General features: G+C 41.5%; 1 protein-coding gene across 1 annotated transcript in view; it reads right to left on the bottom strand.

Annotated features, from left to right (window-relative positions):
• Positions 1 to 22,719, bottom strand: part of LOC132360058 (uncharacterized) — a 125,007-nt gene extending 102,288 nt beyond the window's left edge. Inside the window, exons 1-2 of the mRNA XM_059915177.1 lie at positions 22,547 to 22,719; positions 3,005 to 3,137 (exon numbers count right to left, since the gene is read on the bottom strand). Coding sequence (XP_059771160.1) covers positions 3,005 to 3,137; positions 22,547 to 22,719 — 306 coding nt within the window. The remainder of the gene's footprint in view (positions 1 to 3,004; positions 3,138 to 22,546) is intronic.
• Positions 22,720 to 24,156: the final 1,437 nt, after the last annotated feature.

The following is a 24,156-nucleotide window of genomic DNA, read 5'->3' as shown; positions in this document are numbered from 1 at the left end:
AGGAGACCATGAACTAAGTTTCAGTCTTTCTATTTTAAGGTTTTCTGTTTACTTTGGCGGTTAAAGGAAGCCATACATTTAATAAGAATTTTTACAATTTAAAAAACAGTGCATAATATGACAAATTTTTCAGTCTTTTTGAACTAGAAGAACATTTATGAAGAGATACATACAATGGCTAAGCTATTTCCTGAAGAGAATAAGGGTTATGTATTCCTATACAATTGGAAGTCATTACAGACCCTTTCCCAAGGATCTTCTTCCCTTTAAACTTTGTGGCAAAGATTTTAAAATTTGGTTCTCCACGATTATATGGCACAGCCAACTGCATTAGAGAACCAAATCTGAACACTTTTTACCTCCCATGAAACCCTTTTCTAAACCACGTTTTTAAAAAGCAGAGTACTCCCTTTTTTAAAAAAAAGAAGATAAAATTTTAAAAGTGGAGGGAAAGGGATTCCCTGGTGGCTCAGTGGTTAAGAACCCACCTGCCAATGCAGGGGACACGGGTTCGAGCCCTGGTCCAGGAAGATCCCACATGCCGCAGAACAACTAAGCCCATGCGCCGCAACTACTGAGCCTGCACTGTAGAGCCCGTGAGCCACAACTACTGAGACCATGTTCCACAACTACTGAAGCCCGCGTGCCTAGAGCCTGTGTTCCGCAACCAGAAAAGCCACCACAATGAGAAGCCCGCGCACCATAACGAAGAGTAGCCTCAGCTCGCCACAACTAGAGAAAGCCTGCACGCAGCAACGAAGACCCAACACAGCCAAAAATAAAAACAAATAAATAAATTTTTTTTTAAAAAAGTGGAGGGAAAAAGTCCTTTTTCAGCCCCATGCCAAAGATGCTCCATGTCCCTATATATTCTGAATATTGTAGTATTACCTGACCATAGCTTATGGTAGAAAGTGGGAATAGCCAAGCTGGGAGAGTCTTCTTTCTATTATTTTATTGTTCAGAAAATCAGTTTATTGCTTTGCTAAAAACGGAACATGCTCATTGTAAAAAATTTCTGACAATCTAAAAATGTTCCAAGAACAAAACACTAAATTGCTGCCCCACCAACCATGACTGCAAAAACCTGAGACAGAAAATGAACTCAAATTGCAAAAAACCCAAATTGATTGCAGTAATTACATTTCGTTAATACATTCCCATTACTGACAAGTAGATGAACTATCAGTACATGGCCTTTCAAAGCACTCTGCAGAAAGCAGAACACCAAAGTCACACACAGCACAGCTCATGCAGCCGAGCACACCCCACACCAGAACCCACAGCTCTTCCCAGGAATCCACTTTCCCTACCTCAGCTTTACCTCTCTTTGAACCTCAATGTCAAAATGTCTTCCCTCCAGAGATGCTAAAACATTTCACTTTTGAGATAAAGTCAAACAGGGAAGGTCATCAAAAAGAAAGAAATTAATTCTGCACCTGGCTAGTGTTATCTTTTTCCTTGCTTGGACTGTGCACTAACTTCAGCCAAATCAACTCTTTCATGGAATGAGACAGGAAATTTACTATCAATAATTTTTAGACATGTTCATCACAATAAAAAGATAACTCTATTCACCAACTTTTCCTCACAGCTGAAATAATCTATTTCTATTTCTGAGAAACTGAAGGCAACCTTATGTGAAGTTAAGCTCTTCTTCTGTCATATTCTAGAAAAATTTTAACATCTTCCCCCACCACAATAATTCTGTTTAAGCAAGTAAACATATTTTATGACACGCCAAATTAATTATCTGATTATGCTTCAGTAATGATAATATTTAACATCATATAAAATAACGTGATAAAATTTCAACTCCCATTTTTATGTTCTAACAAATAATTCAAATTTGTTTCTCAATTAATTCAGTGTTTCACTTTTGAAAAGCAATTTGCTTTATTTTGAGCCAGACATATTTTTTTCTGTCACTTTAAGACTACTTAGCAAGAATTTACTGTCTTTTAACCCCTTTTATCAGTTATTGCTTAAGTGTCTTCTGATAGGTCACATTTCACCTTCTTGTCTTATGTGGTCAAGCATAGTTCTAAGTAAAATAATTGGGTAAAATTATTTTAATAAAAATAATTACTAAAATTTTTGAAAACTAAAAATATAGAGTATTCACAATTACTGAACTTTTGTTTTCATCAATTATAGGCAAAAGATGCAGCAGTCATATCCTCAGAAAAGATAGGCTTTACTTTCACACTTTGTTACCACCTTTTGGAACAATAATGGTCAATGGTACTTTTATAATTCTGAATTCTTCAGCGATCAAGGGAGAAATGAACACATCTAGTCTAAGTATCCCTTACATCCATTAATCTGCCAATGAATGCTACAACACATAAATGTGAATAAAACCTTCTTACAGCTAGGAAAATTCTAGTGTTTCCTTTATGGCATTACAGTAGCTCTTCCAGGACAACAAAATTAATAGGAAAGGACAGTGGGGCCTGAAAGAGCCAGTGTTCCTCTAAAAACGTGCATGAATCTACCACATACCCATGTGAAAACCTGTCACTAGGCCTGGGGCAAAAAAGATCACTAATGTTAATCACTTAGAAGAAAACCCCATCATTAACTGAACTGGGATCTGTCCTAATAATATGAGAGCACCTCTATTTTCTGGAACTACCAGGAGGTTGGGTGTTTGGGGTTCATCAAATACTTAGGTCTGTACTTACATTGACATGTGGATTTGTGATTTTCCGGGAAGTTTACATTATCCACTGAACTTAATTCAATTTTTATTGTAGAGCTCAGGAAACATTTCTTTATTTTGGTCTTTGAACCAGAATCATCATTATGAACCGCTTATCATAAATGTATCTATGGATATCGGTTAAGAAAGTTATGCTGGTCGGTAACCTGTTGGATAAACCAGTTTTTACCAAAAAATGCTTACCACAAAATAAGCCTGTTGCATTTTTATGAAAGCTTTTAAAAATCAAATTTTTCATATTCTTTGAAAAGGAAGAAAAGCGTTAAACAATCCACTTACAGTGAGTTCACAGAAATCGATGCTATCAAGGCTTTTGCTTCTGTGTAGTCTCCCTTTAATTCGTCTTAGAGAAGGTTTTCCTTGGCTGACACTAGAAGTAGCACCATTAGGATTTTCAGAGGATGGTGTTACCCTGCAAGAAGAGGAAAATTCTTAAGAAGACAGGTTTATAGGTGAATACTTTTCTCAAGTATGAGGTAAGCATTTACTTGAGAATAGCTTTGGAGATGTCATACTCCTTTTTCAACCAAAAAGCTAAGAATCACAGTGGAGCTACATTCTACCAGATACCTTTCTAAATATTTCTTAGCAGCTTGCTAGTTTAGAAATCCTTCATGACAGTTCAAATATTCCAACATTAAGATTCACTAAAAGTCAACTCTGTAACCATCAGAAAAGCAACCAAGACCAGACTGAAGTTTCCTAGGTAACTGAGAGGCACTGCTTCCCTCTGGGTGGTTATTTATCTAGTGCTCAGCCTGGTGCCTGGCACACCAGTGCACGGCAGCCATCACTGTCCACAACCACAGAAACTGCTCAGGAGGATTCTGTTAAGCATGAAAATAGCCTTTAAAAATTTAAGCATGAGACGTAGCATGGACTTGAGGACACGGGGAGGGGGGAAGGGTAACTGGGATGAAGTGAGAGAGTAGCACTGACATATATAGACTACCAAATGTAAAACAGATAGCTAGTGGGAAGCAGCTGCATAGCACAGGGAGATCAGCTCAGTGCTTTGTGACCACCTAGACGGGTGGGATAGACAGGGTGGGAGAGAGACGCAAGAGGGAGGGGATATGGGGATGTATGTATACATATAGCTGATTCACTTTGTTATACAGCAGAAACTAACACAACATTGTAAAGCAATTATACTCCAATAAAGATGTTAAAAAAAAATGTAAGCATGACAGTCGACACTTAATTCACTATTAATTCAGTATTACTATAGAACCAAGAAAATTCAGATAAGAAGAAACAGCACACAAACTAAGTCATCTACAGAACGCACCCTGGGCAACGTGTTCACACATACACACACACACTCTAGACTGCCATGCGTCCTCCCGTTTCTGTGCCACTGCTGGTGGCAGCCTTGGAACAAGGTGCCTTGGGAACCTGGGAGGACACTGCTCAGTGGATTATGGTTTTTAGAGATAATAAAGATTATAAAGTAATGAGGCTGATGTGTAAGTGTGGTTGTGTGGTTTGTGAAAAACAGCATCCTTATTTTATGATCAGATCTCCTATTTGTAATACATTCCATGTTCATATATTTATCAACCTTCACGACCTATTTAATCTTTGATATTTAAAATGTTGTCTGAGGGACTTCCCTGGTGGTGCAGTGGTTAAGAATCCGCCTGCCAATGCAGGGGACACCAGTTCGATCTCTGCTCCGGGAAGATACCACATGCCACGGAGCAACAAAGCCCATGCACCATAACTACTGAGCCTGCGCTCTAGAGCCCAGGAGCCACAACTACTGAGCCCAGGTGCCACAACTACTGAAGCCCGCACACCTAGAGCTGGTGGTACGCAACGAGAGGCCACTGCAGTGAGAAGCACGTGCAACGCAACGAAGAGTGGCCCCCGCTCACTGAAACGAGAGAAGGCCTGCGTGCAGCAACAAAGACCCAACGCAACCAAAAATAAATAAATAATAAAATAAATACATTTAAAAAATAAAATAAAATGTTGTCTGAAAGGGATAAATGTCTCTTGTTGCTTGAAAAGGACACAAAGGATGGACTACTAGCAAAATTAATTTGACAACAAAAATAACATAGAAGTAAATACCATAAAATAGACTACTTTAGGTACATCTACAGCTTAAAATAAAAGTACTCCATCCATATAGACAGAATATTTGAAGAGTACAGCAAGATACAAAAACAACAAGTAAAAGCCTCCCTCCTCCCCCCTCATCCCAAATCCCCATCCTTCTTCCTAAGGACAATCATTGCCAACAGCTCTTTGTATAACCATGCAGACAAATGCTCATGTTTATCTATGTATGTGTTAATCTCCTTTTGAAACTTTTAAGGTAAGGCACCAAATTGTTTATATTGTCCTGCATCTTATATTTTTCACTTAATTACCTATCGACACTCTTCCCATAATAACCCATACAGATCTATTTCATTCTTATTTAATGGCTAACCACTATTCCATAGCATAGGTGTATGGCAATTTATTCAATCATTCCCCTATTATGGGCATTTAGTTTAGTTTTCAAACGTTTGCTATCAAACCACAAAGTAATGAACACCTTTTTTTGACAACATCTTTGGGTACAAATGCAGTATTTACTTAGGAAAAGTTACTAGAAGTTGCTAAGTACTGCCTTTCAAAAAGACCTTACCAACTTACACTTCCATCAACAGTATATAACAATGCCCATTTGGCGGTCCTTAAATACAAGGACAATTTTACCGTTTTATCTTATTAGTTAAAACTCAACTTCTCTGTGTCCTTCATTGTATTTGTCTTGCTGAGTTGCTGATTTCTATAAAAAAGACTAGTATCGAGCTCCCCAGCATGAATATGGATTTGTCAGTTGATCTTTGTATATCATTAGTTTTTCCTTTATATATCTCAAATCTGTTTTATAGATGCCTTAATGTTTGTAACTCAGATCTTCTTAGGGATTTAACCATTTAGCATATGAAAAGTCTCTGTGCCAATTCAAGATTTTACCCTAAATGCTATTTTGTATGATAATGTTCTCCATCTATATTTTTACATTAAACTTTTCCTGGCTTATCTTTTTCTGTGCTTGTATTTTCCACCTTCCCAAGTGTCTGTCTGTCTCTCTCTTTTTAGCTGTACCTTTAACTCCTGGTAAACAGCATGTAGCTGTATTCCTTTTCTTTTTTACCCAATCTGAAAATCAGTATTTTTTGAGAGGACCTTAATCCATTCAAAGTACTCTTTACTCATATGTTTAGATTTCTTCCTACCATCTTTGTTTTATGGTTTGTGTGTGTGTGTGTGTGTTTTGTGTGTGTGTGTGTGTTTAAATTTAAATACTTTGTTCTTTTTTTTTCTGCCTTTTCATTATGATTTTCTTTGCCCCGCCCCCCACCGCAGACTCTTCCCCCTTCCAATTAGTTTGAAAGTTGTACATTTTATAAGGGCAACTCTAACTCTAGCTAACTAACTATATGCATACATTTAAGTATTTATATGTATATACACAAACATGTATATGTAAATATACATGCATACACATACATACATGTTTAAACTCATATTTTTCTATCAGCATCTCCGGTTCATTGGTTTTCTTACCTCCTCTTCCACAAGAAATTACATTAATACATCTTCATTTTCCTTCCTTCCCAGCACCACCACATCCCTGCCAAAAGTCCAACCCCCTCTTGGATATTTTTTTTTTTAATTTTATTTTATTTTTTTTATACAGCAGGTTATTACTAGTTTATCTATTTTATACATATTAGTGTATATATGTCAATCCCAATTTCCCAATTCATCCCACCACCACCACCCGGCCCCACCACTTTCCCCCCTTGGTGTCCATACGTTTGCTCTCTACATCTGTGTCTCTATTTCTGCCCTGCAAACCGGTTCATCTGTACCATTTTTCTAGGTTCCACATATATGCGTTAATATACGATATTTGTTTTTCTCTTTCTGACTTACTTCACTCTGTATGACAGTCTCTAGATCCATCCACGTCTCTACAAATGACCCAATTTCACTTTTTATGGCTAAGTAATATTCCACTGTATATATGTACCATATCTTCTTTATCCATTCGTCTGTCGATGGGCATTTAGGTTGATTCCATGACCTGGCTATTGTAAACAGTGCTGCAATGAACAGTGGGGTACATGACTCTTTTTGAATTACGGCTTTCTCTGGGTATATGCCCAGTAGTGGGATTGCTGGGTCATATGGTAATTCTATTTTTAGTTTCTTAAGGAACCTCCATACTGTTCTCCATAGTGGCTGTATCAATTTACATTCCCACCAACAGTGCAAGAGGGTTCCCTTTTCTCCACACCCTCACCAGCACTTGTTGTAGATTTTCTGATGATGCCCATTCTAACTGGTGTGAGGTGATACTTCATTGTAGTTTTGATTTGCATTTCTCTAATAATTAGTGATGTTGAGCAGCTTTTCATGTGCTTCTTGGCCATCTGTAAGTCTTCTTTGGAGAAATGTCTATTTAGGTCTTCTGCCCATTTTTGGATTCGGTTGTTTGTTTTTTTAATATTGAGCTTCATTAGATGTTTATATATTTTGGAGATTAATCCTTTGTCAGTTGATTCGTTTGCAAATATTTTCTCCCACTCTGAGGGCTGTCTTTTCGTCTTGTTTCTAGTTTCCTTCTCTTTGCAAAAGCTTTTAAGTTTCATTAGGTCTCATTTGTTTATTTTTGTTTTTATTTCCATTTCTCTAGGAGGTGGATCAAAAAAGATCTTGCTGTGATTTATGTCAAAGAGTGTTCTTCCTATGTTTTCCTCTAAGAGTTTTATAGTGTCCAGTCTTACATTTAGGTCTCTAATCCATTTTGAGTTTATTTTTGTGTATGGTGTTAGGGAGTGTTCTAATTTCATTCTTTTACATGTAGCTGTCCAGTTTTCCCAACCCCATTTATTGAAGAGACTGTCTTTTCTCCATTGTATATCCTTGCCTCCTTTGTCATAGATTAGTTGACCATAGGTGCGTGGGTTTATCTCTGGGCTTTCTATCCTGTTCCATTGATCTGTATTTCTGTTTTTTCCCAGTACCATATTGTCTTGATTACTGTAGCTTTGTAGTATAGTCTGAAGTCAGGGAGTCTGACTCCTCCAGCTCCGTTTTTTTCCCTCAAGACTGCTTTGGCTATTCAGGGTCTTTTCTGTCTCCATACAAATTTTAAGATTTTTTGTTCTAGTTCTGTAAAAAATGCCACTGGTAATTTGATAGGGATTACACTGAATCTGTAGATTGCTTCAGGTAATATAGTCATTTTCACAATGTTGATTCTTCCAATCCAAGAACATGGTATATCTCTCCATCTGTTTGTGTCATCTTTGATTTCTTTCGAGAGCTCCTAAGTTCTCTTTCTTTTCATCCCTTTCTTTGTGAGTCTTTAGCTTACTTCTCCAGACTAATTTGTTTTTCAATTTTGTCAATTCAGCCATTCTTTTACTTCAATGAGTACATTTTAAATCTGTAAAGTGTCTAGTATGCTTTTTTATTAATAGAATATTCTCTTGCATCTTTCTGAAAACCATGTTAATCCAAAGTTTCTCCTTTTTCTCGGAGATTAGTTCCTCTGCTTGTTGAATGTGGTATTCTCTTAATACTGGCTTTTTCCAACTGTTGTGTGATTTTTAAAGTCTATTTATATTTCTATTAGAGAACGTCTGTTTCCCCACAGTAGTGCTTAAGGTGGCCTGCCTTTGGCAGCTCTGGCAGAGACAGGACACACTGCCGGGAGGTCTGTGAGGCAGCTTCTCTTCTGCGTCAAGGGATGCAGTGGACATCTCACGTTCAGCCCTGTCTCCCTGGCCCTAGTGCCCACATCACTGCCTCAGTGAGAAAGCAACACTGCTGTCCCCTCCGTGTCACACATCAGTGAGGGAGTCGGATCTGATGAACCCCCCACACGTCCCCTGCTCCTTCTATCCCTTGGTGCTGCTTCAAGCCTCCCACCCTTAACTTTGCAGGAATCTTCTGCGCATTTTCCAGACAATGGTTTCTGCAAGGTATTTCTCTCAGTAGATCTGTCCCTATCTATTAACTACTTCTCAGACATTCCTCAGGAATGCTGGTCCATCAATGGTATTTTTTATTGTTTACTCAGACTGTTATTATTTTTGTTGTAGCTTTTTTAATTTATATTTTTGTTATTTCATTGGGTTCCAATGAGTCCACCTTTCAAGTCATCTCCCAGAGTAAAATTTGGGTGATGCCACTTTCATTATTCTCAATACAAAGAGCAGCACCCTGTACAGTTTTGTTCTCCTCTCTGCAGGGTAAAAGATTCCATAAAAATAATGAAAAACTCTGTTCAAGAAGAGGGCATATGGTCACTAATTATTAGAGAAATGCAAATCAAAACTACAATGAGGTATCACCTGACACCGGTCAGAATGGCCATCATCTACAAACAATAAATGCTGGAGAGGGTGTGGAGGAAAGGAACCCTGCTACATTGTTGGGATCCCTCCTACACTCTACACTAAAAACAGAGCTACCATATGATCCAGCAATCCCTCTCCTGCACATATATCTGGAGAAAACCATAATTCGAAAGGATACATGCACCCCAATGGTTGTAGCAGCACTATTTACAATAGCCAAGACATGGAAGCAACCTAAATGTCCATCAACAGAGGAATGAATAAAGAAAATGTGGCACAGGGACTTCCCTGGTGGGTGCAGTGGTTAAGAACCCGCCTGCCAATGCAGGGGACATGGGTTCGAGCCCTGGTCCAGGAAGATCCCACATGCCATGGAGCAACTAAGCCCGTGCACCACAACTACTGAGCCCATGCTCTAGAGCCCGTGAGCCACAACTACTGGGCCCACGTACCTCAACTACTGAAGCCCACCTGCCTAGAGCCCATGCTCTGCAACAAGAGAAGCCACCGCAGTGAGAAGCCTGCACACCGCAATGAAGAGTAGCCCCCGCTTGCCGCAACTAGAGAAAGCCCCAGCACAGCAACGAGGACCCAATGCAGCCAAAAAATAAATAAATAAATTTATTTAAAAAAAAAAAAAAAAGATGTGGTACATATATACAATGGAATATTACTCAGCCATAAAAAAGAACAAAATAACACCATTTGCAGCGACATGGATGGATCTAGAGATTGTCATACTGAGTGAAGTAAGTCAGAGAAAGACAAATATATGATATCGCTTATTGGAATCTAAAGAAATGGTACAAATGAACCTATTTACAAAACAGAAGTCCAGTCACAGATGTAGAAAGCAAACTTGTGGTTACTGGGGGGAAAGCAGGGGGAGGGATAAATTGGGAGATTGGGATTGACATATACACACTACTATATATAAAACAGATAACTAATAAGAACCTACTGTATAGCACAGGTTAGCACAATACTCTATAATGACCTATATGGGAATAGAATCTAAAAGAGTGGATATATGTGTATGTATAACTGGCTCACTTTGCTGTACAGCAAAAACTAACACAATATTGTAAATCAACTATACTCCAATTTAAGAAAAAAAAGAAGAAGGTATATGGGAAAGAAAAACAGAATGGCAAAACAATATACAAGGCTTAAATTTTCTTTATTTCCTCTCTCTCATTTCATGTGGACAGCACTGCTTATATGGTGTGATCATTTATAAGAAATTAACACAAATATAAACTTTTCTCCACAAAGAAAATTTTCAAAAGATTTTCCTCTCATCTGACTTAGAGATGCATCACTATTTTCCTTTTTTCCAAACCTAAAAGCCTAAAACCTGAAGCCTGCAATAAGAATTTATATCCACCAAATTTTATAAATGACTAAAAGCCAAGAAATTTCTCAGACTTAGCACAATGTAATATTAAATCCAGTAACAAAGTAAAAGAGAAAACAAAGATCCTAAATATAACTAGAAGAATGGACTCTCCCCCTCCCTGCCAGGATCATAATAAAAACCTTTAATAACCAGGAGGGATGAGCTGGCATATACCAGGTGAATATCAGGTCGGTACCCGCCCTACCCACAGACTCAGCGGGAGGACGGTGTCTTGTCCCAGAACTGAACCAGCTCCTAGAGAGTAATTTTAGTAACTTTAAAGCTCAGACTAGATCTCTGTGAAGCTAAGAGGTCAACTGTTAAAAACCATATGGCTCAGTAATGGTCCCCCTTTCTTTGATAGGAGATAAAGAAAAGGAATAAACAGGTCCAGATAATAATGGACCAGATTATTATGCAGAAGGAGTCGAGATATAAGGGAATTTTAAATGTCACTTCTCTTCTGTTTTAATATTTCTCAAAAATTAATATTTGTCCTGGGGTGGAAATACGTGTGTTCAAATAGTTCTCTGCTAGGCATGCACAAGAATACAGAGGTGCATCTACAACTCAGGTGGGGAGTACTGTCTTTGGGTACTCGTGATGTGGAGTATAAGGAGCCTCTGTCACCCCAAGGCACCGCTCTCCCCCAACCTGAGGTATTCCCCCACTGAATACCTCAGACTGTGGAGATCATTCCCCAGATATTTAGGAGAATGGCCTTTGATGACAAGGAAATAAAGTTAGGAAGTGAGCTGTAAGCACCTTGGATGCTTTCCCTTGAACTCTGGAGAAATCAATACTCGGCCTACAATGAAGTTTTTCTTTTCCTAATTCTTAATTCCATTTAATCATCCCTAGTGGGTAACTGGGGAGAAAATGTCTGCCTCTCTCCACTCGCTTCATAACTTCTCTAACAGCGTCGTGTTTTTATTTGCAGCCTTGGCTGACAGGCTTAAAGGGCAGAAACCCGGGGTCCACCCTCTCATTTTGTTATAACTCAGCAGATTTGGCTCACGACCAGTTTTGACCATGGTTCACTTGGGACAAACAACTCCCAAGCTCATCTACCACACCCATTTCTAATTTCTAGTGGAAAAGAACTCAATAATAACAAAGAATTGGGCAAAAATAATGAAGATGGTAAAAACAAAGCAGTTATACAAGAACAAAACTATCAACAAAAGTAATATCTAAAATTAATTCTAAAATATCAGCAACTGACAGCTACAACCAAGTCAAGATAACACTTAATGAGAGATAGCAAAGCATCCTTCCCCCAAATGAGGGGAATTCCAAACAAGGGTGTGAGAACAGGAGCCTTGAGATACTGCTTAGTATAGCAGGGCAGCTGACTTTAGAAGGATGCTGAGTACTTCTGAAGGATTCTTCAGTAAGTGCTAGTAATATGCTAATTTTTGTTTACGAGTACCAGACTTTGGAAACCTTAATAGCTCACTGAAAAGATTCATATTAATGGTCCTTAGTTGTACTTATAAATAATAATGTGTGTAACTGCCTACAATTTGCTCATTAAAGAAACCAAGGAAGGACTTGGATATCGGTCCCATCCAGTCAGGGAACTCTGTGAGCCGTGAATGGGCCACAGGTCACCATGGGAGAAACAACATCCTATAAGGGACTTTCCCGTCCTTTTGTTCCTGTCTTCAGTCCATCTCTCTTTCTGGACTGGCATGTCCTCACTCAAATATGTTTTTAACCCCAAGAACTGGCATAAAAGCTGAGGTGTGACTCTGGGCAAGCCAATGACCTCATCTGTAAAGTTGGGGAGATACAGCCTGCACCTCACAGAGGGATATAGGGCCCAGCAGGGAACAAGCTCAATGAACAGCAGCTCTTCTTATTTCTGGAATCTGACTATTAGATGACAACTTCAATGGACGAATGGATACTGCATGGCCTTCAATAATTACTGACTCAACTGGGAGAAACAGACTTAGAAGCATGAAGAAAATGATATGACACTCTTTTCCCCTAAGATCCGTGTAAATGCTCCTGAAAGCACTCAATGCAAAAATCAAGGCTCTGGGGAGACCTTCAAGATGGTGGAGGAGTAAGACATGGAGATCACCTTCCTCCCACAAATACATCAGAAATACATCTACATGTGGAACAGCTCCTACAGAACACCTACTAAACGCTGGCAGAAGAGCTCAGACTTCCCAAAAGGCAAGAAACTCCCCACGTACCTGGGTAGGGAAAAAGAAAAAAGAAAAAACAGAGACAAAAGAATAGGGATGGAACCTGCACCACTGGGAGGGAGCTGTGAAGGAGGAAAGGTTTCCACACACTAGGAAGCCCCTTCACTGGCGGAGACGGGGTTGGGGGCAAGCTTTGGAGCCACGGAGGAGAGCATAGCAACCGGGGTGCGGAGGGCAAAGCGGAGAGATTCCCGCACAGAGGATCGGTGCCGACCAGCACTCACCAGCCTGAGAGGCTTGTCTGCTCACCCGCCAGGGTGGGCAGGGGCTGGGAGCTGAGGCTCCGGCTTCGGAGGTCAGATCCCAGGGAGAGGACTGGGGTTGGCTGCGTGAACACAGCCTGAAGGGGGCTAGTGCGCCACGGCTAGCCGGGAGGGAGTCCAGGAAAAAGTCTGGACCTGCCTAAGAGGCAAGAGACCATTGTTTCTGGGTGCGCAAGGAGAGGGGATTCAGAGCACCACCTACATGAGCTCCAGAGATGGGCGCGAGCTGCAGCTATCAGCGCAGATGCCAGAGATGGGTATGAGACGCTAAGGCTGCTGTTGCAGCCACCAAGAAGCCTGTGTGCAAACACAGGGCACTATCCACACCTCCCCTCCCAGGAGACTGTGCAGCCCGCCACTGCCGGGGTCCCGTGATCCAGGGACAACTTCCCCGGGAGAACACACGGCGTGCCTCAGGCTGTTGCAACGTCATGCCAGCCTCTGCCTCTGCGAAGAACAGACGCCCTCAGGCGATCTAAACGCAGAGGCGGGGTCAAATCCAAAGCTGAACCCCAGGAGCTGGGCGAACAAAGAGAAAGGGAAATTTCTCCCAGTAGCCTCAGGAGCAGCAGATTAAATCTCCACAATCAACTTGATGTACCCTGCATCTCTGGAATATCTGAATAGATGACTCATCCCAAAATTGAGGCAGTGGACTTTGCGAGATTTTGTCTGTATAGTTTTGCTTTTACCATTTGTCCTAGGGGTCTGTCTGTCTGGTATTTTTGTTTGTTTGGTTGGTTGGGGGTGTTTTTAGTATAGTTTTTAGTGCTTGTTATCACTGATGGACTTGTTTTCGGGTTTGGTTACTGTCTTCTTTCTTTCTTTCTTTTATTTTTATTACTTTTTAATTTTTTTATTTTTAATAATTTTTTTAATTTTTTATTTTTTAATAACTTTATTTTTTTCTTTCTTTCTTTCTTTTTTTCTCCCTTTTCTTCTGAGCTGTGTGGCTGACAGGGTCTTGGTGCACTGGCCAGGTGTCAGGTCTGTGCCTCTGAGGTGGGAGAGCCGAGTTCAGGATACTGGTCCACCAGAGACCTCCTGGCTCCACGTAATATCAAATGGCAAAAGCTCTCCCAGAGATTTTGATCTCAACGCTAAGACCCAGCTCCACTCAATGACCAGCAAGTTCCAGTGCTGGACACCCTATGCCAAACAACTAGCAAGACAGGAACACAACCCCACCCATTAGCAGAGAGGCTGCCTAAAATCATAATAAGGTCAGAGACACCCCAAAACAAACCAGCGGACGCAGTCCTGTCCACCAGAAAGACAAGATCCGGCCTCATCCACCAGAACACAGGCACCAGCCCCCTCCACGAGGAAGCCTACACAACTCACTGAACCAACCTTAGCCACTGGGGGCAGACACCAAAAACAACGGGAACTACGAACCTGCAGCCTGCGAAAAGGAGACCCCAAACACACTAAGTTAAGCAAAATGAGAAGACAGAGAAACACACAGTAGATGAAGGAGCAAGGTAAAAACCCACCAGACCAAACAAATGAAGAGGAAACAGGCAGTCTACCTGAAAAAGAATTCAGAGTAATGATAGTAAAGATAATCCAAAATCTTGGAAACAGAATGGAGAAAATACAAGAAACCTTTAACAAGGACCCAGAAGAACTAAAGAGCAAACAAACAATGATGAACAACACAATAAATGAAATATGTTCTACTTGTGGAACAATCAATAATGAAAGGACATATTTAAAGTGATGAAAGGGAAAAAGCTACAACCAAGATTACTCTACCCAGCAAGGATCTCATTCAGATTCGATGGGGAAATTAAAACCTTTACAGACAAGCAAAAGCTAAGAGAATTCAGCACCACCAAACGAGCTTTACAACAAATGCTAAAGGAACTTCTCTAGGCAGGAAACACAAGACAAGGAAAAGACCTACAATAACAAACCCAAAACAATTAAGAATATGGTCATAGGAACATACATATCGATAACTAACTTAAATGTAAATGGATTAAATGCTACAACCAAAAGACACAGACTGGCTGAATGGATACAAAAACAAGACCCATATATATGCTGTCTACAAGAGACCCACTTCAGACCTAGGGACACATACAGACTGAAAGTGAGGGGATGGAAAAAGATATCCCATGCAAATGGAAATCAAAAGCTGGAGTACCAATTCTCATATCAGACAAAATAGACTTTAAAATAAAGACTGTGACAAGAGATAAGGAAGGACACTACATAATGATCAAGGGATCAATCCAAGAAGAAGATATAACAATTGTAAATATTTATGCACCCAACATAGGAGCACCTCAATACATAAGGCAATTGCTAACAGCCATAAAAGGGGAAATCGACAGTAACACAATCATAGTAGGGGACTTTAACACCCCACTTTCACCAATGGACAGATCATCCAAAATGAAAATAAATAAGGAAACACAAGCTTTAAATGATACATTAAACAAGATGGACTTAATTGATATTTATAGGACATTCCATCCAAAAACAACAGAATACACTTTCTTCTCAACTGCTCATGGAACATTCTCCAGGATAGATCATATCTTGGATCACAAATCAAGCCTTGGTAAATTTAAGAAAATTGAAATCATATCAAGTATCTTTTCTGACCACAGTGTTATCAGACTAGGTATCAATTACAGGAAAAAATCTGTAAAAAATACAAACACATGGAGGCTAAACAATACACTACTTAATAACCAAGAGATCACTGGAGAAATCAAAGAGGAAATCAAAAAATACCTAGAAACAAATGACAATGAAAACATGACGACCCAAAACCTATGGGATGCAGCAAAAGCAGTTCTAAGAGGGAAGTTTATAGCAATACATTCCTACCTCAAGAAAAAAGAAACATCTCAAATGAACAACCTAACCTTACACCTAAAGCAATTAGAGAAAGAAGAACAAAAAACCCCCAAAGCAAAAGGAAAGAAATTATAAAGATCAGATCAGAAATAAATGATAAAGAAATGAAGGAAACAATAGCAAAGATCAATAAAACTGAAAGCTCGTTCTCTGCAAAGATAAACAAAATTGATAAACCATTAGCCAGACTCATCAAGAAAAAAGGGGAGAAGACTCAAATCAATAGAATTAGAAATGAAAAAGGAGAAGTAACAACTGACACTGCAGAAATATAAAGGATCATTGGAGATTACTACAAGTAACTATATGCCAGTAAAATGGACAACGTGGAAGAAATGGACAAATTCATAGAAAAGCACAACCTTCCAAGACTGAACCAGGAAGAAACAGAAAATATAAACAGACCAATCACAAGCACTGAAATTGAGACTGTGATTAAAAATCTTCCAACAAACAAAAGCCCAGGACCAGATGGCTTCACAGGCAAATTCTAACAAACATTTAGAGAAGAGCTAACACCTACCCTTCTCAAACTCTTCCAAAATACACCCGAGGGAGGAACACTCCCAAACTCATTCTATGAGGTCACCATCACCCTGATACCAAAACCACACAAAGATGTCACAAAAAACGAAAACTACAGGCCAATATCACTGATGAACACAGATGCAAAAATCCTCCACAAAATACTAGCAAACAGAATCCAACAGCACATTAAAAGGATCATACACCATGATCAAGTGGGGTTTATCCCAGGAATGCAAGGATTCTCCAATATATGCAAATCAATCAATGTGATACACCATATTAACAAATTGAAGGAGAAAAACAATATGATCATCTCAACAGATGCAGAGAAAGCTTTCGACAAAATTCAACACCCATTTATGATAAAAACCCTCCAGAAAGTAGGCATAGAGGGAACTTACCTCAACATAATAAAGGCCATATATGACAAACCCACAGCCAACATCATTCTCAATGGTGAAAAACTGAAACCATTTCCTCTAAGATCAGGAACAAGACAAGGTTGTCCACTCTCACCACTATTATTCAACATAGTTTTGGAAGTTTTAGCCACAGCAATCAGACAAGAAAAAGAAATAAAAGGAATCCAAATCGGAAAAGAAAAAGTAATGCTGTTACTGTTTGCAGATGACATGATACTATACACAAAGAATCCTAAATATGCTACCAGAAAACTACTAGAGCTAATCAATGAATTCAGTAAAGTAACAGGATACAAAATTAATGCACAGGAATCTCTTGCATTCCTATACACTAACGATGAAAAATCTGAAAGAGAAGTTAAGGAAACACTCCCATTTACCACTGCAACAAAAAGAATAAAATACCTAGCTATAAACCTACCTAAGGAGACAGAAGACCTGTATGCAGAAAACTATAAGACACTGATGAGAGAAATTAAAGATGATACAAACAGATGGAGAGATATACCATATTCTTGGATTGGAAGAATCAACATTGTGAAAATGACTATACTACCCAAAGCAATCTACAGATTCAATGCAATCCCTATCAAACTACCAATGACATTTTCCACAGAACTAGAACAAAAAAATCTTAAAATTTGTATGGAGACACAAAAGACACCGAATAGCCAAAGCAGTCTTGAGGGAAAAAAAACGGAGCTGGAGGAATCAGACTCCCTGACTTCAGACTATACTACAAAGCTACAGTAATCAAGACAATATGGTACTGGAAAAAAACAGAAATACAGATCAATGGAACAGGATAGAAAGCCCAGAGATAAACACACGCACCTATGGTCAACTAATCTATGACAAAGGAGGCAAGGATATACAATGGAGAAAAGACAGCCTCTTCAATAAGTGGTGCTGGGAAAACTGGACAGCTACATGTATAAGAATGAAATTAGAACACTCCCTAACACCATACACAAAAATAAACTGAAAACGGATTAAAGACCTATATGTAAGGCCAGACACTACAAAACTCTTAGAGAAAAACATAGGCAGAACACTCTATAACATAAATCACAGCAAGATCCTTTTTGACCTATCTCCTAGAGAAATGGAAATAAAAACAAAAATAAACAAATGGGACCTCATGAAACTTAAAAGCATTTGCACAGCAAAGGAAACCATAAACAAGATGAAAAGACAACCCTCAGAATGGGAGAAAATATTTGCAAATGAAGCAACTGACAAAGGATTAATCTCCAAAATTTACAAGCAGCTCATGCAGCTCAATATCAAAAAACCAAACAACCCAATCCAAAAATGGGCAGAAGACCTTAATAGACATTTCTCCAAAGAAGATATACAGATTGCCAACAAACACATGAAAGGATGCTCAACATCACTAATCATTAGAGAAATGCAAATCCAAACTACAATGAGGTATCACCTCATACCAGTCAGAATGGCCATCATCAAAAAATCTGCAAACAATAAATGCTGGAGAGGGTATGGAGAAAAAGGAACCCTCCTGCACTGTTGGTGGGAATGTAAATTGATACAGCCACTATGGAGAACAGTATGGAGGTTCCTTAAAAAACTAAAAATAGAACTACCATACGACCCAGTAATCCCACTACTGGGCATATACCCTGAGAAAACTATAATTCAAAAAGAGTCATATACCACAATGTTCACTGCAGCTCTATTTATAATAGTCAGGACATGGAAGCAACCTTAGTGTCTATCAACAGATGAATGGATAAAGATGTGGTACCGATATACAATGGAATATTACTCAGCCATAAAAAGAAAAGAAATTGAGTTATCTGTAGTGAGGTGGATGGACCCAGAGTCTGTCATACAGAGTGAAGTAAGTCAGAAAGAGAAAAACAAATACCGGATGCTAACACATATATATGGAATCTAGAAAAAAAAAAAATGGTTCTGAAGAACCTAGGGGTAGGACAGGAATAAAGACACAGATGTAGAGAATGGACTTGACACGGAAAGGGGGAAGCGTAAGCTGGGACGAAGTGAGAGAGTGGCATGGACATATATACACTACCAAATGTAAAATAGATAGCTAGTGGGAAGCAGTCACATAGCACCGGGAGATCAGCTCGGTGCTTTGTGACCACCTAGAGGGGTGGGATAGGGAGGGTGGGAGGGAGACACAAGAAGGAGGAGATATGCGGATGTATCTATATGTATAGCTGCTTCACTTTGTTATAAAGCAGAAACTAACACACCATTGTAAAGCAATTATACCCCAATAAGAAGTTAAAAAAAAAATCAAGGCTCTGACAACAATAAACTTATTATGAAAATATTTTTTGCATTTCACCTGAAATAGACAGGAGTAACAGCTATTTGGGCCTCACACCCACTGAACAGCGAGGAACCGGCCATGGTTCCCGCAGTGGACTGAACTGTGCCCCTCCTCCCCCCACCTCCTAACAACCCAGTGGATGTGACCCTGTTTAGAGAAAGTGTCTTCACAGAGGTTACGACGGTGAGGATCTCGAGATGAGCTCACCCTGGATTACCCAGGTGGACCCTAACTCCGATACAAGTGTTCTTGTAAGAGACAGAAGAGGAGAAGACAAGACACACGGACAAGACCACGTGAGGGTGCTGAGAGAGACTGAAGAGGAACCCAAGGAACCCTGGGGCCACAGACACTGGAGGAGGCAGGAAGGATTCTCCCCAGAGCTCCTGGGGGAGCGTGGCCCTGCCGACGCCTTTATTTCAGACTCTGGCCTCCAGAACTGGGGGAGAAGAAATTCCTGTTGCTTTTGGTGATCTGTTATGGCAGATCTAGGAAATACTGCGCTCTACTGCTTCTGTCCATCACTGACCATTATCTGAGGCCCCCAGAGCAGGCAGCAGCCGCACAAGCTCACATCTCCCTCGGGTAACAGGCCTGAGTTCCAGGTTCATAAACAGTAATGATTCAGAACCAAACACTGCAAACACTCCTACTTACTAAGCTTCTTAGAGAAGGAGCCAAGGAGAAGCGGGCTCCTGCAGGCTCCACTGATGCAGGTCTGGCTGCGTGTCCACTTCAGTTTCCATGTAAAATGGTCTGCAAGTGCTGTACTCCTTAAAGGATTTGTAGAGCCAGTCAGAAAGACAGAAAGGTATTGCAAAGAGGAAAGCGGATGAGCACAAATGGCCAAACTAGATAGAAGTGTGGGGCCAAAGCTCTGGCCCATTCAACCCTAACCTTCACTTAGACGGGCATAAGCTTTGCAGGTATGCAGTCTTCCCATACAGACTGTAATAGTTAACAGAGAGAGAAACACAGGGAGCATACACATCTTCCTAAAGGTCTTCACATAAACCTTTATATAAGCCATGAACAATGACCATGGTATGTCCTCACATCTTGTAAATGGACATAAGCTGGTGCACCCCAAGATCTGAATGCACTATTGATGTCGCCTGTGGGTTCCCACCAACCACTCTAGAGACAGACCCCATCCTCACATCTTCTAGCCAAATAATGGCCCCATCCATCTCAAATTCTCCACGTGCAGTTGCTAGGGCACTGGCAAAATGAAATGTTATCTAGAAAATAAACTCCAGAAGATGTAAGAGATAGATTAACCAGGCAGCACGATATTCTCCAACTAAAAAAAAAAAAAGACTATACATCTATGTCCCAAAGTACCACCCAGTGCCGAGTTGTGTAGAGTGTGCTCTTCACTTTGCCACTGGAGAAAGTAGATGAACATTTGCAAATCCGCTTACCATTGAGTGGAAATCCTGAAATGCTCATTTAAGACTGTGGGAAAGCTCAATGAAATCCCCCTCTTTCCAGGCTGTCTCTTCATAAGACGGTTTTTAATGCTGGTCCCAGGTCACTGCCTGCCTCAAACGTGAATCTCTAGAGTACAAATGTTACCGGGATTTCATTTCCTTGTGTTCTCTCTTCACAAACTCTATACTCGGGAAACTAGTTTCAGAAGCAGCACTCCAATGATAAGAAAGAATAAGCCAAGCTTCTTGACCTTGTGACCAATTGCTGCTAATATTCATGCCTAACAGCTCCTCAAACCTTATTTCCACATCTTGGTTTTTAAGTGTAACATGAAGAAAATTTCCTTGGGAATTCCTTGGCGGTCCAGTGGTTAGGACTCTGCGCTTTCACTGCCAAGCATGCAGGTTCAGTCCCTGGTCAGGAAACTAAGATCCTGCAATGCAATCCGTTCAGCAAGGCCAAAAAAAAAAATCCTTAACTTTCTTTTCCAATTATGCATTAAGAATTCATTTATTCAACAGTTATCTTTTGCGAACCTATTTTGTACCAGACACTGGTTGAAGGGAATTTAGTAATCAACTAAACAGACAAAAGCCCTGGCCCCATGCTTACATTCTAGGGCGGGGGGAGAAGCGATATATATGAAAATTAAGTAAAATAGGCAGTGTGTTCGATACTGATAAGCACTCAGGAGAAAATCTGGGTGGGGGGTAAGACTGTTGGTGCTGACCTCTCTTTTTTTTTTCTGTAAACCATCCATCTGAAAAGTCAACTTCAAATGTTACTGCTTCTTGCTTCAGAATAATGACATATTCTTGATGTATTTGCTAAAACTTTCTTCCATGGACATTTCTTAATTCAATCACTGTCAACTTTTACCAGCCTAGTCTTCCAGGTGTTGTCACTTGCTGTTCATCAAATTAAAATATTTTGCAGAATAAATTTATCTTTTTTTAACAACTGGGCGGGAGTGGGGGTGTGAGGGGGGGTGGAGGAAGACAATAATATTTACTCAGCACCTACTATGCAGTGGGGGAGAGTGGCCAGCACTTTGTATTGACCATCACAGTTGATCTACACATGGCCCCATGAGGTAGAGAATATTGCTCCCATTTTACAGACAAAGAAACAGATTCTCCAGTAACTTGTCTATAGTAACACAATAAGTGGCACAGCTGAAATTTGAACTTTGCTGGTCATAATTTTTGGTCTTACCTCCAAAATTCTCCACTATTGGGATTTTTTTTTAAGCTCCTTTTTCCTGGCTGCTCAATCCTTATGTTCCTTAGATCGTTATTCCATTTTGCCTTACATAGCAGACATTACTCTTCCCAATGCTTAAATGCAACTGAACTATGTTCAGTTGAATTGAATCAACCTCTATCAACTATATTAACCACGCATTTAATTGAAATAACCACTTAATACCACAATCACCGGCACCTTTTTTCTACAGTCACCACCCCTTTACTGGACCATTCCTCTTGTGACAGAACCGCACACCTAAGTCCCAAGTGGATGGAACGCCTGGGTCGCCACTGGGATTCCCTGTGACATGTTTACATGCTAATAAAACGCGATACAATCCGATAGATGATCCGGTGTGTACACCGGTTCCAGGTGACCCTAGACACCTTTCTTTAGGGGCGTTCTTCCCATTACCCCGAGAGCGGTTTCCAGGTGGGAGCACCGGACGGCCTACAGGTAAAGCCCAGTCACCGACTCCGCGAGGATGACCCCGCCGGCCGCGGACGTCCCGACCCGGATCGGCGGCCGATGGATCCGAGGCGCCGCAGGAAACGCACGGCGAGCCCGGCTGCACGTTCGGAGCCAGAACCTGCCGGCGCGGCGCCGGCTGCGGTCCCCGCCCCGCCCGGCCGCGCGCTCTCTGGTGACCGAGGGGGTTGAGGGCGCCCACCGCCCGGCCGCCGGCCCGTTGCCCCCCGCCGACCCCCGCCCCCGGGCCCCGTCCTCACCACAGCCTCCTCTTGAGCGGCAGAAGGCTGCCGCGGTTGGACGGCGTGACGCCGATGGCCATCTGCAGCACCGTCAGGTACTTCTGGTACTTCATCTTGTCCCCGCTCCGCTCGCGGCCCGGGCCCCGCCGCCGCCGCCGCCGCCGCCGGCACAGCCCCTCCAGGCGCCGCATAGGTCAGCCCTGGGCCATCCGCCGCCGCCGCCCGCACCTACCGCCCCGCGCCCCTACCGCCCCTACCGCCCCTGTCGCCCCTGCCGCCGCCGCCGCCGCCGTCGCCGCCGTGCGTCCGGCCGTGCGTGCCGGGTCCCGCGCCCGCGTGCGTGCGTGCCCGCCGCTCCCGCCGCCGCCGCCGTGCGTGGCCCGCGCCCTGTCGCCCCCGCGCTGCGCACCGGCTGGCGGGGCTCCGGTCCGGAGCGGCGGGCGAGGCCGGCACCGCCCCGCATCGCCCCCCTCGCCCCGCCCATCCCGTCCTCCGCCCCGCCCCCGAGGCCTCGCTCCCGTCAGCGCTTGGTGGGAGCTCGCTTCCCCACCACCTCACTCCCACAGAATCCCAACCACAACCTTCCAGAGAGGGAAAAATTACTATTTTGTATTTATAATTACCCCCGAATAGCTGTCACCGTCACTTACGCTCTACCCTGAAGTGTGTGGACGCGTGCTGTGTATAAAATGCACGCGTGTCCGTGTGCTGTACGTGTGGATACTGCGTGTGTACTCGTGCGGGCCTCACTGGTGGGTGGGCAGGCGGTGGACAGGACCCTGAACCGTGCAAAACCATCTTCAAGGGGAAAATCAACATTGTTCCACGACCTTTAAAAATGTCCAAACATGCCTAGCTGTTCATTCATGGTTATAAATGTGTAGCGAAACGAAAAAAAAAAAAAAGCAAACCAATCATTTGTTATGCTGTAAAGCATTACAAACATGGAGACTTGAAGTGTTTTATTTCTGTGTAGGAAAAACTTAACAAGAGTGGCTGGAACAGTGCTTGTCTTTTCCTGAGAGTTGTTACATGCCAAGGGAGCATCTTTTCTGTGTCTTGGCAAAGCGTCCTGTTTGGGCCACTTTGAACGTTTTATCCTCTGGGCGTTCCCCATCGCGGAGTGTGTCCGAGTTCCTTTAATGCGATGTCCTCTGGGACGTCCCCATCCTTTTGTCACAGCCGCATTTTTCATTCAAGTTTGCATTCAGTGCGACTCCCCCAGCGGCACATCTAAAGGCTCTGGAAAGGTGGCAACATCAGCATTCCCACAGTTGCCTATTTTTTTTATAACTCCAATTACATTCCATTCATATTTCATGCCACTTCCATCTTTATCGTTTTTTGTTTCTTTGCTGCACTTCCATCTTTGTTGCCCAATTTTCTCTTTCAGTTACCCTTTTTCTGTTTTTGTTTTTTAACAAGGCTCTGTGGGTATATCACTGGGAGAAAAGGAGGCAACACAACGGCACACTTTGCTGTCAGTGGCTAAGCTAAAAAATGCTCAGAGACCAAATACTGACAACTTTGAAAGAACTGCTGTCACTGATCGTGATGCACATGTTATGTGGTGATTTCTGGACTAAAGAGATGGCGTCAAGTTTGTACTATATGTATTGGTACTGGAT

This window comes from Balaenoptera ricei, chromosome 2 (genome assembly GCF_028023285.1).
Source record: "Balaenoptera ricei isolate mBalRic1 chromosome 2, mBalRic1.hap2, whole genome shotgun sequence".
Taxonomy (NCBI): domain Eukaryota; kingdom Metazoa; phylum Chordata; class Mammalia; order Artiodactyla; family Balaenopteridae; genus Balaenoptera; species Balaenoptera ricei.
Note: the sequence above shows the minus strand (reverse complement) of the source record. Positions and strands in the feature narration are given on the sequence as shown.